The sequence below is a fragment of the Mobula birostris genome, chromosome 4, assembly GCF_030028105.1.
Source record: "Mobula birostris isolate sMobBir1 chromosome 4, sMobBir1.hap1, whole genome shotgun sequence".
Taxonomy (NCBI): Eukaryota; Metazoa; Chordata; class Chondrichthyes; order Myliobatiformes; family Myliobatidae; genus Mobula; species Mobula birostris.
Window position 1 is genome coordinate 133,440,802 of NC_092373.1, and position 20,234 is coordinate 133,461,035.

The window sequence follows — 20,234 nt, forward strand, 5'->3', positions numbered from 1 at the left end:
TCCTTGATTGACGCCTCCTTTATCCACTTTTTATCTCCTTTAATCCCCCAAAGCAATAGCTAATGTTTGGATATTGTCACAATATTCCTTGCCTAAGTAGTCCGTGTTCATAAACAAGATTAATAAATGTTGCAAACCTTTTGTTCATCATACAGCTGCTCTTGATACACCAATATATGTAGTATTTGTGTAGCAAGAGACCAGAACAAGCAGCAAGACGATCCTCAAACTAACTATCCTAGCAGTAAATTATATAATTCTGACCAGCAACTAACTAGGACCAACACAAGATTACTTTAGGACTCTCGTTTGGAAACTGAAATACAGAAAAAAGGAACAATATAGGCATTTAGCCTACTTGAGGTTGCTTCACCATTCAATATTGTGGATAATCATAAAATTCAGTATCCTGTTCCTGCTTTTGTTCCCTCCCTCCTCCCACCACCCCACCATATCCCTTGATACATCAGCCCTTCATGTATTTATGTAGTGATGATATTGCTTCTATTATTTCATGGAAGGCTTACCTCATCTCAGCCTTAAACTGCTTACCTATTACTCTTATATTGTGACTCCTATTCCTGGACTGCCCTGTCTTCAACAACATCCTCCTGCATCTTGTCTGACTTGTTCGTATAGAATTTTGTACATTTTTATTAGATCTCCTATCATTCTTCTCAACTCTACCAAAAAGAATGCCAGTCTGCCAACTCTCATCAGTTCTGCCATCCCAAAAAAAGCAGATGGTGCGCACACCCCTCACTCCCTCAATAATGAGAACATGCATTTTTGGACAAAGCTATAAAAACTGCATACAGTACTCAAGGTACAATCTCACAAAGGTTCTCTGGAATTTCAGGAAGGCGTCCCTCTACCTTATTTCAGCCCTCTCACGATGGTCTTATGGTCTATGAAGGCCAATGTATTCGCCTTCTTAACCACTGCATGCCATGCATGGATGGTCACCCATTCTCCTTTTCCTAGTTAATAATTTAATCTTCATGTTATTAGCAAAAGAAATACCAAAGCTCATATTTATTCATTACTGTGCCTGTCCACTATCTCAAAATATCCTATACAACACATGAGCCCTTCCGCATTCTCATCGCAGTTCACAATCCCACATAGATTTGTGTCCTAGGCAAATCTGGAAATATTACATTTGGCTTCCTCATCAAAACCATTAACATATCCAATGAATAGCTCAGGTACCAGCTAGTCCAGTATATAATCTTTATGTGGGACCTTACTAAAAGCCTTAGGCAAATCCAGTTACACCACAGCCATTGGTCCTCCCTTATCTATCCTCGTAGTAACATTCTCAAAAGAGAAAAATAACAGCAGATTTCCCAAACAGAATTTTATTTCATAAATACATGTTGCCATTATCCATTTCTTCCCCAAGTGCTCTGCTGTTTGGTTTATATAATGGACTTAAGACATTTTCCACACTCTGAAAGCCAGGCTAACCAGTCTATAATTCACTGCTTTCTCTCTACCTTCTTTCTTAGAGAGTTTTCCTTGGCTTTCCTCTAATCTTCTGGAACTGTTTCAGAGCTAAAATATTTTGGAAAATGAAGGCCAATGCACGCACTAGGGCATTTCTCATTACTTTCTAACAGTAGACACATTTCCATTAATTGTAAAATTCACTTCTTAATATTCTTTGAAAGTTTACTTTCCTTTCATTCAAAAGAACCAGCAGCATTCTAAAGACAGGATGAAATAACCGTGGTTGATGACGGAAGTCAAAAATAGCAATAGAGCAAAAGAAGGTCATGTAGTATTTCAAAAACTAGTATGAAGTACTAGGATTGAAAAGCTTTTAAAAACCAACAGAAGGTAACAATAAAAAACAATAAGGGGAAAAAAGATGAAATTCAAGTTAAGTTAGCCGATAATATATAAAAGAACATCGGTTATCTAAAACAAAAAAGAGAAAGGCAATGTGGACATTGGACCACGGGAAAATGATGCCAGAGAGATAGTAATGGTGAACAAAAAAAAAAAAAATGGCAGGTGAACTGAATAACACATACAATAAATGATAGAGGAACAGTTTTCACTGTGGTAGACACAAACAGCATCCCAAAAATTCAAGAGGAGCATGGGGCAAAGGGGAACGTAGTCACTTTTACTAAGGAGAAAGTGCTTGGGAAGCTGAAAGGTTTGAAGGTGGAAACTTAGACCAGATGCACTACACCCCAGGATTCTGAAAGAGGTACCTGAAGGGACTGTGCAGGCATTAGTAGTGATCTTTCAAGTATCATTAAAGTCTAATGATTCCACAGGATTAGAAAAACACAAATGTCCACTCTTTAAGGGAGGCAGGCAAAAGATGGGAAACTATAGGGTGTTTTCCCTAACTTCATTGGCTGATAACATTTTAAGAGTCCATTATTAAGGATGAAGTTTCAGGGTAGTTAGAAGTACATGATAAAATAAGACCATAAGACACTGGAGAAGAATTAGGCAACTCAGTCCATCAAGTTTTCTCTGCCATTCCATCATGGCTGATTTATTATACCTCTCAACCCCTCCTGCCTACACCATAACCTCTGACACCCTAACCAAGTACCCTTCAACTTCCACTTCAAATAGACTCAATGATTGGCCTCCACACCAGTCCATGGCAAATGATCCCACAGATTCACCACCTTCTGACTAAAGAAATTCCTTCTGATCCCTGTTCTAAATCGATGTCTCTCAATTCAGGCTGTGCCCACTGGTCCTTGACTCCCCCACTGTAGGAAACACATCCATTCTATCTAGGCCTTTCAATATTCGATAGGTTTCAATGAGGTTCGCCTACCCCCACCCCCATTCTTCTGAACTCCAGCGAGTACAGGCCCAGAGCCAAATGCTCCTCATGTATTAACCCTTTCTTCCTGGAATCAGGCTCGTGAACTTCTGCTGGACCCTCTCCAACGCCAGCACATCTTTTTTTAAGGGTCCAAAATTGCACTCAATATTCCATCCAATCTGACCAATGCCCTATAAAGCCTTAGTATCACATCTTTGCTCTTATATTCTAGTACTCTGAAAATAAATGCTAACATTGCATTTACCTTCCTAGTTAACCTTTAGGGAATCCTGCACAAGGACTCCTCCCAGTTCCCTTCACACTTCAATTTTTGAATTTAGAAAAGACTCTACACATTTATTCCTTCTACCAAAGTGCATGACCTTACACTTCCTTACACTATATTCTATCTGCCACTTCGTTGCCATTCTCTCAAACTGTCCAGGTCTTTCTGCAGACTCCCTGCTTCCTCAACCTGTACCTCCACCTAACTTTGTATCAATGTCTCCCATCTACTACATAATGTACTGGGTGGGCACAGGAGTAGATTCAGCCAGAGGCTCATTCCACCAAGATGCAACACAGAGTGTCATAGGAAGTCATTCCTGCCTGCGGCCATCAAACTTTACAACTCCTCCCTTGGAGGGTCAGACACCCGAGCCAGTAGGCTGGTCCTGGACTTATTTCCTGGCATAATTTACATATTACTATTTAATTATTTATGGTTTTATTACTATTTAATTATTTATGGTACAACTGTAATGAAAATCAATTTCCCCCAGGATCAATAAAGTATGACTATGACTATCATCTACAGACTTGGCTACAAAGTCATCAATTCTGTTATCCAAGTCGTTGACGCACGTGAATAGAAGTGGTCCCAATACTAACCCCTGCAGAACACCACAAGTCACCGGACGCAACCAGAAAAGGCACCCTTTATTCTTACACTTTGCCTCTTGCCAGCCAATACCAAGGACTTGTCTTGTTAAGCAGCCTCATGTGCAGCACCTCGTCAAAAGCCTTCTGAAAATCCAAGTAATCAACATCCATCTACTCTCCTTTGTCTATCATGCCTGTTATTTCCTCAATGAATTTCAACAGATTTGTCAGGCAAGATTTCCCTTTAAGGAAACCATACTGATTTTGGCCAACTTTATCAAGTGCCTCCAACATCTTCCCAACCACTGAACTCAGGCTAAGTGGTCTATTATTTCTTTTCTTCTGCTTCATTGCCTTCTTGAAAAGTGGAGTGACATTTCTAATCTTCCAGGCCTCTGGAACCATTCCAGAAACTAATAATCCTTGAAAGATTATTACTAATGCCTCCACAACCTCTTCTGCTACCTCTTTCAGAACCCTGGAGTATAGTCCATCTGGTCTAGGTGACGTATCTACCTTCAGACCTTTCAAGCTCCCCTAGCACACCTCCTTAGCAATAGCAACTACACTCACTTCTGCCCAACACTCTGCAATTTCTGGCATATTGCAAGTGTATTCCACAGTGAGGACTGATGTAAAATACTTTACATTTGTCTGCCATATCTTTGTTCCCAGTTGCTACCGCCAGAGTGTAATTTTCTAGCAGTCTAATATCCACTCTAGCCCTCTTTTCTTCTCAGAGGTTGATTAAGCACAACTCCTGCCTGAATTACTTGGATCCACACCAATTTGTCTACCATCACAAAAGGTCAACAGATGACATTTCATTGGCTCTTCACTCAACCCTGGAACATCTAGACAGTGAAGATGCATAGACCGACAGCAGCTCTGCATTCAAAACAATCATCCCCTCAAGATTAATCAATAAAATCCAAGACCTAGGCTTCAATAACTCATTGTACGACTAGATTCTTGATTTCGTTACTTGCAAACCATAGTATGGATTAGCAATGACATCTCCTTCACAATCACTATCAGCACAGGTGCACAAGTCTGTGTGCTTAACCCTCTGTTCTACTCGCTTTTAAACTTATGACTGTGGGATTAAGCAATGCTCCAATGACATATTCAAATTTGCTGATGACACCACTGCTGTGGGCCAAATCAAAGGTGGTGACGAATCAACATTTAGGAGGGAGATTGAAAATCTTGCCAATTGATGGTGCCACAACAACAACTCTTGACTCAATGTTGGAAAGACCAAGAGCTGATTATTGACGGCAGGAGGAGGAAACCAGAGGTCCATGAGTCAGTTGTCAGAGGATCAGAAGTGCAGAGAGTCAGGAACTTTAAACTTCTCAGCGTTGACATTTCAAAGGATCTGTCCTGGGTCCAGCACATAACTGCCATTACAAAGAAGGTACCGCAGCCCTTCTACTTTCTTAGAAGTTTGCGCAGATTTGCAATGTCATCTAAAACTTTCCCAACCTTCTATAGATGCGCGGTACAGAGCATACTGAAGGGTTGCATCATGGCTTGGTATGGGAACACCAATGCCCTTGCACAGAGAAACCTACAAAAAGTAGTGGATACAGCGCAAACCATTACAGGTAAAGTTCTCCCCCACCATTGACCACATTCACAAGGAGTGCTATCCCAGAACAGCAGTATCCATCAAAGAAAGGATAACTTCACTCACCCCAACATTGAATGGACTCCACAATCTATGGGCTCACTAAAGGATTCTACAGTTTCTGTTCTTATTATTTATTTATTTATTTCTCCCTTTTTTATATTTGTACAGTTTGTCTTTTGCACATTGATTGTTTGTCCATCTTTGACGTGTAGCTTTTCATTGATTCTATTGTGTTTCTTTGTGAATACTCGGAAGAAAATTAATCACAGAGTAGTATATACTTATGTTTCTTCAAATACCTGAAGTGTGAAAGTGAGGCAAAAGTGAATATTGGACTGCTGGAAAATAATGCTGCAAACGTAGTAATGGGGAACAACGAAATAATGGACAAACTGACTATTTTGCATCAGCTTTCACTGTGGAATTCAAATGCAAAGTGATGAAAGTTCTAGGTGTCAGGGGTACGAAGTGTGTGCAGTTACTATAAACAGAGAGAAGGTTCTTGGGAAACTGAAAGGTCTGAAGGTAGATGTCACCTGGACCAGATTGCGTACACACTAGAGTTCTGAAAGAGATTGTGGAGGCATTCGTAATGATCTTTCAAGAATCGCTAGATTCTGAAATGATTCCAGAAGACTGGAAAATTGCAGATGTCACTCCACTCTTCAAGAAGGGAGAGAAAGAGAAGAAAGGAAACTATAGGCCAGTTAGTCTGACCTCAGTGGTTGGGAAGATGTTGGAGTTGTTTATTAAGAATAATAACGACTTGCAGTACTTAGAGACACATGATAAAATAGGCCGTAGTCAGTATGGTTTCCTAAAATGAAAACCTTACCTGACAAATCTGTTGGAATTCTTTGCAGAAATAACAAGCAGGATAGACAAAGGAGAATCGCTTGATGTTGTGTGCTTAGATTTTTAGAATGCTTTTGACAAAGTGCCACACAAGGCTGCTTAACAAGCTACAAGCGCATGGTATTACGGGAAAGATTCTAGCATGGATAAAACAGTGGATCCTTGGCAGGAAGCAAAGAGTGGGAATAAAAGGAGTCTTTTCTGGTTGGCTGTGGTAACTAGTGGTGTTCCACAGGGGTCTGTGCTGGGACCAGTTCTTTGTACATCACATATCAATGATTTGAATGATGGAATTGATGGTTTTGTTGCAAAGTTTGCAGACCATATGAAGGTAGGTGGAGAGGCAGGTAGTTTTGAGGAAGTAGAGAGGCTACAGAAGGACTTAGATTAGGAGAACGGGCAAAGAAATGGCAGTTGGAATAGTGTCGGGACCTGCGTGGTCATGCATTTTGGTAGAAGAAAGTGTTAATATTTTTTAAATGGAGAGATATACAAAAAAACTGAGGTGCAAAGGGACTTGGGAGTCCCTGTGTAGGAGTCCCTAAAGATTAATTTGCAAGTTGAGTCTGTGGTGAGGAAGGCAAATGCAATGCTTGCATTCATTTCCAAGAGGACTAGAATACAAAAGCAAGGATGTTGTAACTGTCTCAAAGACACGTTTCATTGAGATGTTTATATGTTTTCGTCATAAATTCATGATTATTTTATCTTAAAATATGTTATGCAAGGTTTTATTTAATGACTAGAGTTTAATGGGCCACATGACCAGAGTTAACAGGTCACATGGTCAGAGTTTAATAAAAGCATGACTGTGGTATTATGGGTCAGAACCAACATGGAAGCAGAGAAAGACACATGGCCCTAAAATAACCTCATTCTGCATGTGGTCCAAGAAGCGCACACGGTAATTGTTTAATGTACAATGTTGTTGATGTGCCTTTATATGAACAGCGTGATACATTTTTAGTGATTTATTTGATTTCAGCATACTTCTGATGTGCTAACGTGTTTGGGCCCGTTTATTGGCAGACACTAGCTTGAGAGACTTTAAAAGACTGAGAGATGTATGTTTCAAACTTTTTACGTCCTTTATTTTCTTGTAGTTTTCACAGTGTCTACGAGAGAGACAGAGAGACAGAGAGACAGAGAAATCTTCAAGGACATCTGTATGTTGCGTGGCCATTGTTTCATTGGACTGGTGTAGTTACAGATGTAATGTTGATACCTTATAAAGCACTAGTGAAGCTTCACGGAGTATTATGAGCAGGTTTGGGCCCCTTATCTTAGAAAGGATGTGCTAAAACTGGTGAGGGTTCAAAGGAGATACACAAAAATGACTCCAGAATTGAATGGCTTGTCATAAGAAGAGTACCTGATGGCTCTGGGTCTGTATTCACTGGAATGCAGAAAAATGAGGGATGACCTCATTGAAACCCATTGAATGGTGAAAGGCCTTGATAGAGTGGATTTGGAGAGGATATTTCCTATGGTGGGAGAATCTAAGACCAGAGAATACAGCCTCCAAATAGAGGGATGTCCTTTTAGAACAGATGAGGAGGAATTTCTTTAGTCAGAGGGTGGTGAATCTGTGGAATTCTTTTCCACAAGCAGTTGTGGAGGCCAAGTCTTTATGTATATTTAAGGCAGGAGTTGATATATTTTAATTGGTCACAGCATGAAGGGTTATGGGGAGAAGGCAGGAAATTGAGGCTGAGAGGAAAATAAGATGAGCCATGATTAAATGATTAAATGGCAGAGTGGACTCAATAGGCCAAATGGCCTAATTCTGCTCCTGTATCAGTGTACCTATGAGAATTGATAGGAGTTTCAAAGGCAAAGGATAGTCACACCAAATATTGATTCGATTTAGTGTTTTTTTTTAACTGTTTACTATTTTTATAGTAATTTTTGATATTTAGAAACTTCATTATTTTTGAAAGCATCTTAATTTTACAAAAATTTTTCGCATGTGCCTAAGACTTTTGCACAGTACTGTATGTACTTTGATAATAAATTTACTTTGAACTTTGAAGTTTCCTGATGAAATAAAGATAGACATAAGGACAGCTAGTGTTAAGGAAGCAAGGAGTCTTGAAGGATTAGACAGGTTGGGAGAATGAGTAAAGAAATGGCTGATCGAATACAGCATAGGGAAATGGATGATCATGTACTTGGTAGAAGGAAGAAGGCAAAGACTATTTTCTAAAGGGGAGAGAATTCAGAAATTGGATGAAAAAGGGACTTAGGAGCCCTAACGCAGGATTCCCTAAAGATAAACTTGCGGGCTGCATCAGTAGGAAGACAAATGCACCGTTAGCATTCATTTTCAAAGGACCAGAATAGAAATGTAAGGATACAATGCTAAGGATTTCAGGCGTTAGTATAGCCATATTAGAGGTATTATGAGTAGTGTTGAGCTCATGTCTAAGGGGGCGTGCTGGCATTAGAGTGTAGAGTAGATTTATGCAAATTATCCTGAAAATGAAAAGGTTAACAAATGAGCAGTGTTTGACAGCTCTTGGCCTGAACTCACTGGAGCTTAGAAGGATGGGTGGGTTGGGGTGGGGGAAATCTCATTGAAACCTACCAAATATTGAAAGGGCTGTAAAGAGTGAATGTGGTAAGGAATAGTGGAAGAGTCTTGGCCAGAGGGCACAGCCTCAGAATAAAAGGATATTGCTTTAGAACAAAGATGAGGAGGAACTTCTTTAGCCAGGGGCTAGTGAATCTGTGAAACTCATTGTTGGAGACTACTGTGGTAGCCAAGTCATTGATATATTTAGAGGCTGATAAGTACTTTATTATTTATTTAATGATGCCCAGCAACCCCCGATAAATCTGATTAACCCTAACTTAATCTCAGGACGATTTACAATGACCAATTAACCTACTTACCAATACATCTTTGGACTGTGGGAGGAAAGCAGAACCGCTATGCTAAGAGAGTGAAAGGTACAAGAATGGGGTTGAGAAGGAATAATAAATAAGCAATGATCAAATGGCAAAGCAGACTTGATGGGTGAATGTCCTAATTCTACTCCTATATCTTATGGTCTTGTATCCTGTTTTCCATTTAATCAATTTCTTTGTCCTCTTCTGCTGAATTGATAACTGTTCACAATCCTCAGGTTTACCAATTTTTTTATTGATCCTCAGATGACCCAACACACTTAAGGGATGGCAAATCTGTGGAATTCACTACCCTGCAGGTTTGTGCAGATGGACCACCAAAGAAATTTAAAGAGGAGGTGGATCCAGTGAATTGAGTTTGGGGAATTGACACAGAAAAGGATCTGAGGCACGTAACAAATCAGCCATGATCACATTGAATGGCAGAACAGGCTTTACAGGCCAGTTAACTTATCCCTGCTCCTATTTTCTATTGTTGTGTCTGTTTTTTTTCCTGAGTCAGTTAAGTCACTCTTCCAGTTTTATTTTTTGCACCAGCCAATAATAAATAGTCATTGTAATTCATCCCCTGATATTTACAATTAGTCTTGTAACATTCTCTACCTTATCACAGCCAATCTGTCCTCATAACTTCATAGTTTTCACTATTAGCCAGGGCTTGATCTCAAAAAGCAACTCTCTCTCTCTCTCTCCCCCCACCTTAGTGAACAATTTTAATTATGCGATAGTCGCTCTTCTCGTAGGGATCCCATAAAACAGATTACTTATTACTCTTCTCATTACATAATACCCACTTAAGTATGGTCTGCCCTCATGTAGAATTCTGAAAGTACTGATGAAAAAAGCCACAAAGAGTACACAGGAAATTCCTTCTCTGCATTATTATTTCTCATTTGGTTTGTCTGATTTACATGAAGATTGAAGTCACCTATTATTATAGTTGTACACTTATCACATGTTTCACTTATTTCTCATTTAGTTTCATCACTTACATTGGTAATATTGTATGGGGATCTATACACACCCTCCACCAACAGTTTCTGACCCTGAGATCCAGATTCCACACAGTTCTTTGAATTATATAAAGGCATCCATTAATCTTGCGAGACCATGGATCTGTGCCTGGAAAGTCTTCACTCTCCAGGGCGCAGGCCTGGGCAAGGTTATATGGAAGACCAGCAGTTGCCCATGCAGCAAGTCTCCCCTCTCCATGACACCGATGTTATCCAAGGGAAGGGCATTAGGACCCATACAGCTTGGCACCAGTGTCGTCGCAGAACAATGTGTGGTTAAGTGCCTTGCTCAAGGACACAACACGCTGCCTCGGCTGGGGCTCAAACTCATGACCTTCAGGTCGCTAGTCGAATGCCTTAACCACTTGGCCACGTGCTTTGAGTTAATCTTTTTTAAAACACTGCAATTCCACCCTTTTGCCTGAATAACAAGTACCCCAAGATATTCAGGTCCCATCCCTAATCACCCTACAGCAATGTCTCTATAATTGCAAAAATACGATACCTTCTTACGTCCATTTGTGAAGTTAATTCATCTACCTAGTTCTGAGTGCTCCACATGCTTAGACATACATCTTTCAGTTATAATCAACATATCCAGTTTCCTGCACATCTGCTCCCAGCCCCTCTCCCCTGGTCCTTAACTTCCATCTCATCAGCCTCCACATCAACAGATCATCCTTTTCAACTTCTGAGCTCCAATATTCCTTCACCAGGCACATTCCTTTCCAACCCCTTTCAGCATTTTGAATGGAATCTTATGTCACTTCCTGGTCTGCTCTTCTGTCCCTACCTCCCACAGAGGAGGTATAACACCTGTCCTTTCATATTACTCCTTTTTCTTACATATTTTTGGCAATTTAAAATAACTATATCTTTGCACAGTACAGCTGCTGCAAAACGAATGTTATTTTATACAAGTCAGCAAAAATAAACATGATTCTGATGCAGCAGTGATTCACTTGCACTTCTTACAATCTAGTGCAGTGCATTCAATGTTCACTATGTTGCCTCCTCCACATTGGAAAATTTGAGATTAGTGTTCTGCAAAGTGATCACCAAACCTGCAGGAAAGACAAGTTTCTTGCTGCCTGCCACTTTTCATCATGATCGCACTGTGTCCCCTACAGGAATGCAAGATTGAGCAACATCTTCCATTTAGGCACACTGCAACCTGATGAACTCAGTATCAAATTCTACAACTTTCGACAACTTACTCTTTCAATTTGTAACAGAACTGGCTGTTTCTGCCCCTCATCATTACTTTAACTCAATTTTTCTTTTTGCCAGCTGGGTCCAGGATGTCCCATACTTTGCAGTTAGCAACAAATTACACAGACAAAGTAATTTAACCTGACCTTAACTGTTCACTGGAGAGAAGAGACTACAGACACTGAAATCTGGAACAAAAATGCAAGCTGGAGGAACTCAGTGGGTTGAGCGCAGCTGTAGAGGGAAAGGCATTGCATCAGGATTGCTAACTGCCACGTGGCAGTCACTTCCGGACCCTCTATGCTATCTAAAAATAATTTGTTTTTTCCTCTTTCCAGAATTCCAGGATGCAAACCAAAAATATGAATGATCCCATCCACAGATACTGCATGACCTACTGAATGGTTCCAGCATTTTGCATTTATGCTTTTAGGCTTGTCTTTTTAACTTCCTTCAGCATTTCAATATTATTTCACTGTAGAGATATAGACCTGCTTACTTCAAATTCGTTGTCATGGGCATGAAAACACGGGCCCCTCACAACTTTGCTTTTTATTTCCATCTTAATTTCTGTCCTCATCTCTTTCTTGTTTACAGCCAGAGTTGAGCCATCAACGCTACCTTATGTGATGCAGTTATCTCAATGATATTGCAAAGTTTGCAACACTTCCAACTTAAATCAAATGTTTTAAGTGGGTAACAAGTTATGTTAAAACAATAACAAATATCAGAAAAATATTTTTAGGTTTATAGATAATTTATTCACACAAGGAGATTAAGCAACTTAAAACTGATCCCTTAAAAATAAAATTTTCACATCGTAACCTAAAAGGATATCAAATAGTGAATACTTGCCTTTTGTGGCTTGAAGTCATATTTTACACAGTGCTGAAATCCTTTTCCTTTTGATTTTATTGATGTCACAATTAGACAACCACCAACAAAATGAGAAGAATATCCAAGACCTTTATTGGTACGGAAGCTAGTGGAAGAAATAAGCATCTTAATGAAGTAATTGCAGCATCAATTATCAATTCCCCTAGAAACATCAGAAAAACTAAATATTTAAATGACGAGATCCAAGCAAATGGTAGATTTCCTACAGTACAGTGAACCAAACATCACACTTTTGCAAAACACTGGTGCAAGAGGGTGGGTGTAAACCACTGATATAGTTCTGACAATGAACTATTTTTAAAGTGGAAAATAAAATGGATTTTTTTTCTTCCACCCAACCATTAACAATCCCCCAAGAACAGCAATGAGTCAAACAAAGCTGTCATATTTTCAAAGGGGAGCAGTAACATAACTAGGATATCAAATGCTTCAATCTCCTTCAGGTTGCTCCAGAATAGCAGTGTATAACTTGTTTCAGAGAGACCAAAACAATATGTCAAATTACTTCACTCATACAATGGCTGACATCTCAAACTTATTCCCATCACCATCATTCCATGTGAACTCCAACCTTTCTCTGTTTGTGAAAATCAGAGACATTCACAGACACTGACCTCTGAAAATAAATCTAGGTACATAGCTAAACCAGGTTCCAAAGCACTTCTAGGGGTGGTTTCTCAAATATAGCTAAAGAGACTGTTACTGCATTATTAGTCATCTTTTAAAAACCACTAGGTTCATTCCAACTCTGGAGTACAACTCATTGGGTATATTTAAGGCAGAGGTTGATGGACTCTTGATTTGTAAGGACATAAAAGATTATTGGGAAACGGCAGGCGAATGGGTATTAGGAGGAATATAATGGCCTAATTCTTCTCCCATCTCTTATTCCATGCTGACCAAGGTTACCTTCTAAGGTAGTTCCATTAGCCCTAATTTGGTCCACGCCCCTATATGTTGAGACACGATATCTTAAGTGGAAACTACAGAGTAATCTAGATAAAATTAAAGCAATGTGATTAGCTTTGCATGCTCCAAAAATGCAAGTACACTGAATACTACAACCAGAGGTTACTGAAGCTATAAATAGCTCATCCTACTCTATTAAGGCAGTGTAGTACCTATGTCAGACATGATTTGACATTACTTTCTAGAGCAGGGTTTCTCAACCGGGGTTCCATGACAGGTTGCTAGAGATTCCACGAGAGATCAGGATTAAAAAAAGCTTTTTTTGAACTTCACATAATGCACGAATCCAATACTCACAGTGGCGGGCAGTGACCAAGCAGCCCCATTAGCAGTCTGTTAAGGTCTCCCAGCACAGTATATCAGTCAGCAGTAGGACCGTGTTTATTGGGTTGAGTCCATTCTCAGTTTTTGACACAAGATAGGGGAGGCCATTGATAATTGGTGAGCGCTGTATTACATGGAGGGGAGGACAGTAGGCTAATAATTGGTGAGAACTGTATTGCATGGAAGAAAGGACAGTAGGCTGATGAGGTTTTTTTTGTGTTTTTCTCATTTAGTTATTTATTATGCTGCTCTTTTTTATATCTTATTAACTCATGTTTTACAGACATGTTTGATGGTCCATTGTGGCGATCTGTGAAAATGTGCGAGATAAAAGAGAAGGATTCTAGTCCAAGGCCTACAAACAATTCTGATAAGGTTAATGATGAAGAATTACAATCTTCTGAATCATCTCACTGCACTAGTGTAGTAATGGACACAAAAGAGTCCAATTTACAATGAAAGCTTCTTATCAATAGACTGGTGATCCAAGTTGTCCAATTCCATTCTGTTTACTCTATGACAAACAACTTACATATGTAGTAATGGCTCCAGCAAAACTGAAAGACAATTAACTACAAATCACAGCCATATAATGCGTAATAAAGTGCTGATTATTTTAAACAGCTATTGGAATCTCAAAATGAACAGAGTAAAGTTTTTGTTAATAAAGTTACAGTCAGTACAGTTAGCTAGAAGCAGAACTTATTACCCAGAAAAGGAAAAGTCACACAGTTGGAGAGAATCTAATAATGCCAGCACGTAAAATTATAGTGGGTAAAATGCAAGGACAAGATGCAGAATGGGAAACTAAAAAGGTTTCACTCTCAAATAGTTAATCTATTATGTTTGCCTTATGAGTTTTTAAAATTTATGAAAGGGAAAGAAAGGTTAATTTCAAGAAAGGTTGATTAAAAGTTCATTCTCTACTCGAAGGAGCTTTGATAATTATTTTTGGGGTTTCCCCGAGTCCTGAAAATTATTTCAAGGGTTCCTCCAGGGCAAAAAGGTTTAGAAAGGCTGTTCAACTGCAACAATTCCAGCTATGAACAAGATAACATACTTAAGGACTTCAATGTTGCAAACTTGCATAGAGCTAATTAAAAACTCCACTTCAAAAATAGCTATGCACAATGTACAGACGTACAGCTAGTCTTCCTTATTCAACTTCATTTATGTTTTCACAAATATAAAGAATTTTTTGTCAGGCCTACAGAATTGAAATTGAACACAAAGTTCCAAAGACAACACCGAAAACCTCTTGGTATTTTTATTTGTTTTACATTTTCTGAAAACTCCTGTTCTAACATGGATTTTTTTTTTACATAAAACAAGTTACTTTCTGGTTATTTTGCATCACTACATATAGCCATGTACTAAATAAGCAATAAGAAATATCAGTAGAAATGAAATTTATATTTCTATACACTTACCAGTATAAATAAGGTTTGTCTTTATCAACATTGATATTATTTAAAGGATCCATTCTGAGCCAGGTGTGAAAAGTGAAACCATTCTGGTAAGGCCATTTAGCAATTGGAGGTAGAGCTATAGCCTGAAACAAACAAAATCAATCCATAAGTTCTTTCTTGCTGCATTCTGGTTGGTATTGTACTTTCTCCTCAGTTATTCATTGTCACACATTAGTCTTCATCACAAAGGAAGAACATGGGACCAGTTTCTTATTTTCTTGCATCCAAAAGTACACTGCTATGGTTAAAGTTCTAAGTAAACTTGTTCCCAAATATTTCATCTTTACTTTAAAAGAATAATCTGGTTGTCAATAAGAAATTGTAAATCAAAATTATGTTGTAACTACACAAAGCCTATTTGTTACCTCGTCACAAGGATGAAACATTGTTTTCTGGGAGGGGGAGGAAGCATTTGCATATTCTGTAAATTGGTCAACAAGTAATTGTGCATGAAAGCATTCAAACTGGACAATGTTCTTAAAAACGAGCAAATAGCCAACTAAGTTCCAAAAATATCAGTAAGTTTGTAGGTTGCAATTGCTTCACTTTCCATCCTTAGATAAAATCCAGGAGCTGACCAGAACCACAATTTAAATTTGTAAATACCTCCTAAACACTATAAGCAGTGATCATTAAAAGCAGTAATGACTCAGTTCTTGAGTGAATGGAAAACTCCCATCTAGATTAAAAAAGTACAAACCAAAACATTTAATGTAGTGTTCAAATACCATTTGCTCAATGCAGAATTGTAATCAAATTGCCACATTCCTAATAATTTCCATGAAGAGGCTGCACAAAATCTAGCATCAAAACAAGCATGTTTAAGTTCAAGAAGAAAATTAAGACGTTAGGTCAAGAAAGGTTAAAGATTCAAAAGAAATCCAACAGCTCAAATCTGAACGAATATGAAGAACTTTGGGTTATCAGCAGAAATGGATTCCATCTCAATTTGTGGCCTCAAGGCAAGGTATCATTCCATTACGATCATGGCAGGAATTAACCCTCGTTCTACAAGGTAGAAGGACATGATGGGAGCAATACAGCACCTAAAATTGACATGTCATGGTTATAGATAGAATATAGGACTACAAGCACAAATAGCAAAAGACCATACAAATAGAATCAAACAATCACACAGATCAAAGCTCTATAGCCCAGCCATATCTACTCTTCAGTGTACAATTAAACAGCTAACATAAGGCAGCATCTCCAAGAGAATCCCCATCAATGATGAAATATGATAAAGCTGAAACATTCCAGCAATCTTCAGGCAAAACAGCCTGTGGGTCTTGCAAACATAAAAGCTTGTCTTCAGCGATCTCAAATCACTCCCTGCAATTTATTTTTTTTTTTTTAAAAAGTAGCTGGGAACATTATAGAAAAGGCTACACAGCATCCTAAGCTAACATGCTGAAAAAAATGGCCCTTCACACCAGCTCACCTCCAGCCATAATTGGCAACTGGTTTATTATTGTCACCTGCACCAAATTATAGTGTACAACTTCATATAGATAATTTCAATAAAAAATTGTATCAAGGTCGTACAATGGAAAAGCAATACAGAATAGTACAGAGAAAGCACAGTGCAGGTAAGCAATAAGGTGCAAGGGCCATGATGAGGTAGACTGTGAGGACAGGAGTTCATCTTTATTATACGGAGGTCTATTTAAAAATCTTATAACAGAACAGACACTATCCTTGAGTCCGATGGTGTAGTTTTCAAACTTTTATATCTTATGCCTGATGAGAGTGACTAGAAGAGTGCATGTCCAGGATGGGAGTAATCCTTTATTATGTTGGCTACTATCCCAAGGCAACCAGTATAATGGCAATGTCCCAACAATAACACTCCTGAGACAAGCTCTGTTACCAACCTCCTCAGTTACTCTATTCCATCATGATGGAAGATGTCATCAAGTGCCTTCAAGCAGTTCTTTAACATCAGAATTAAAATTGGTTTATTATGGTCACATACTCAAGGTAGAGAACAGCTTGTCTTACTTATTGTTCATACAGATCAATTCATTACTAAGTGCACTGAGGTACAACAAAGTGAAAAAAGTAACAATGCAGAATAAACTCTAACAGAGAAAATACAAAACAGACAATAAGGTGCAAGGTAAATAAAAAGGTACATTGTGAGGTCAAGAGTCCATCTCATCATACTAGAGGTCTTATAAAAGCAGGTCTGTTGGTCAGGAAGATGAGGATCCAGTTGCAGAGGGAGATGCTGACTCCCAGGTCTCGATGATTTGGTGATGAGTTTACTTGTACTTATAGCATTGAAGGTAGAGTTGTAGTCAATTAAAAAATAGTCTAACATAATTGCCACTATCACGCAGATGGCTCCAGAAATAATTGTAGGACCAGGGAAATGTCATCCACTGTGGACCTGTTTCAGTGGTAGGTGAATTGCAGTGGGCCAAGGTTGCCTTGGAGGCCAGAGTTAATGCATGCCTTGATCAACCTCTCAAAGTATTTGATAATGGAGTTCTGAGCAGCAGTCATTAAGGCATGTAACCTTGTTCTTCTTCAGTACCAGGATGCAAGTGATCTTCTTAAAGAAGGTAGGAACCTCAGATTAAAGCCGAGAATGGTTAAAAATGTCTGCAAATAACCCCAACAGTTAATCTGTTCTTACTCACCAATAACTGCTGAGTAGGTCCAGATTTTAACAGAGCCTTGGTCCAAACATATACAGGGGACCTAAATTCTACAGTGATTTGAAAGTAATGTTATATTTGCTTGTGATATTCTTAGTCCATGAATGAGTTGACATAAGAAAGCAAACACTACAGATATGAAACATATTTTAGTTGCACTAAGTACAACTAAGCACAACCATTTCTTGATGATTAAAAATTGAGATTGCAAAATTGTTGGATTAATTTGCTTAAAATGTGATCAACAGATGAATAATTCTTTCAAAAACTTCTACACTCCTGGAATATAGTGCACAGACATTTCAAATCATTTTCAAAGCTGGTTTCAGAGCATAGATTAACTTCACTGCCACAAGACCTAGAAACCAGGACAGGGTGATTTTAATAACTGTCCTCAATAGCACAGCATCCTAGTCCCTACTACAGCTGCTTATCAGCAGTCATTAAAACAGATTAATAAGTGATTCATGATTTGTTCTCTGTAAAAAATTGAACTGGAACATAAAGTGCTGGTAATGCTCAATAGTCACGCAGCATCTAATATGAGAGAAACAACTTTAAATGCTTCCAAGCAATGAACCTTGATCAGAATTCACAAAAAAAGAGAGACAATGATTTGGGTTTCACAGAAAAGGGAGTTATGGAAAAAAAATGCCTGCAATAATTTAGAGAACAAGAAAAAGACTAAACGATGTAAATGATAGTGGTCACTGCAGAGAGCATGTTGAAGCATCATTAATTGCATTGTATTTGCCTGGAGATTAAAAAAAATAAGGACAGGGGAGGTTAAAAAAAAAAGTTAGAATTGGGAGATATAAAACACTGAGTTTGCTAGGCATTTAAAATATGAGAATGCTGGAAACTTACTTTGGGGTTATTTAGTACAGTGCAAGAAACCACAATGGAAAGGTTAGAATGGCAATGCAATGAAGATTTAAAAGTAATGGGCAACTGGACACACATGGCCATTTTTGCAACTGAATGAGAGCAAATTACAAAGCAAACATCGAATCTGCATTTGGTTTCTCCCACGTAAAAGAACCATATCGAAAGTACTAGATGCAGTATATTGAATCTGTAGAAGTGAATCATAGTTTCATCTGCAAGGTGTATGGCTCCTTAGATGATGCAAAGCGAAAAGGTATAATCTCCTGTAGATGCTGTGAGATGAGAAGTGGATGTTGATGGATATGGTAAGAGTGAAAGTGTTTCATTACAACATCTGTGATTAGGAATTCAAAGACAGTAACAAAAAGCAGCTTGAAATAGAATGGAGAATGAAAGCAAACTAAACCAGATCCTAGAATCAGAAAGAATAATGAAGAAGAGGATTTTCAAGTCTTTGGCCATAGGTAAAGTCATTTTATAACCATCATCTGCAAAAAAAAACATTTTGAGTGGCATAACCAGAGAATGCAAGAACAGTGGCCACAGATAGACAGTGTAGACAACCGTTTACGACCAACCAGTAAAATGAGGTTTCAGTAATGCATTTGTTATCGATGCCACTAGAATGGAAATGGCTGGCACAATTTACCTGATTATAGGGGACCGCAGGGTACAGAGATTAGCAGAGACTAAACAAGCGGAAACTATTCTCAGTAACAGCAATAATAAATACTACAGGCATAGATTATAAATTATGGAACTGGGATTTGAGGAAGAGAGAGAAATAATAAATCAACCTCAGTAGCTCCCCTAAAGACTTAAAACAGGAAAAAAACCAAGTCCAAAAATAGCAGGACAAGCAATTTCTCTACAGAGACACTATCAGAATTTCAGGCAAATAAGCTTTCATCACAATGCAAAAGAGCTAGAATTAATAAAGGTAGAGACAAAGAAAGGAGGGGAAAAAGTTGATTGTAATCAGGTGATAACCAAGAGAGTCTAAATGACCTAAATGTAGGATAATAAAAATTGCAGATAATGAGACAGCTAAAATTTAAAAAAAGGTGGATCTAGAGGTTAACATGCAGTTAGCAGACCATTTCCTGTAATGTACAATTGGAAGACAAGTACAGTTATTGAGTTTTACTGCAAAAATGCTCAAGACTCAAAAACAGGCATTGCCTTATGTTTTCCTCCACTCCTTTCCTTACAGCATTTATCATCTCTAGCATTTTCTAGTTCTGATGAATACTCTCTCTCGGTTCCCACTGGGGTGTTCTGTTTTAACAACATATTGTTTCTTGGAATTAAGTCTTGGCAAGATCATTCCCTGAAATTATTTGCACAATTGCAGAGTTTAGAAGATTCTAATATATCTAATATGTCTAAAGACAACATTGAATGTAGTACAAAGTTGCTGCTCCAGCTGTAAACAACAATTGAGATCCTGGATAGCTGAAAAAGGAAAGGTAAAAAAGTAGGGTATTGCACAGAAATCAGAATGCAGAAAGGACAGGGGAAGTTGATAAACAGAATGAATGCAGAGAGCAGTGAGGTGAAAGGTTAGGACAGAAGGAACCTTACGATGATTCTGAAAAGGGAGAAGCAAGAAGAGAAAAAAGGAAAATGGAATGGGCACGCCATTGCTTCCTGCTAGTTAAGGCTGGTGGCAATCCATTTACTGAGAAGTAAAATCATATAAGTATCATTAAT

The 20,234-nt window shown here is 38.5% G+C and overlaps 1 protein-coding gene across 2 annotated transcripts in view; it reads right to left on the reverse strand.

Annotated features, from left to right (window-relative positions):
• Positions 1–20,234, reverse strand: part of lrba (LPS-responsive vesicle trafficking, beach and anchor containing) — an 803,145-nt gene that overhangs the window by 748,832 nt on the left and 34,079 nt on the right. For both annotated transcript variants that reach the window (XM_072256051.1, XM_072256050.1), the window contains exons 5-6: positions 14,932–15,053; positions 12,167–12,293 (exon numbers count right to left, since the gene is read on the reverse strand). In XM_072256051.1, coding sequence (XP_072112152.1) covers positions 12,167–12,293; positions 14,932–15,053 — 249 coding nt within the window. The remainder of the gene's footprint in view (positions 1–12,166; positions 12,294–14,931; positions 15,054–20,234) is intronic.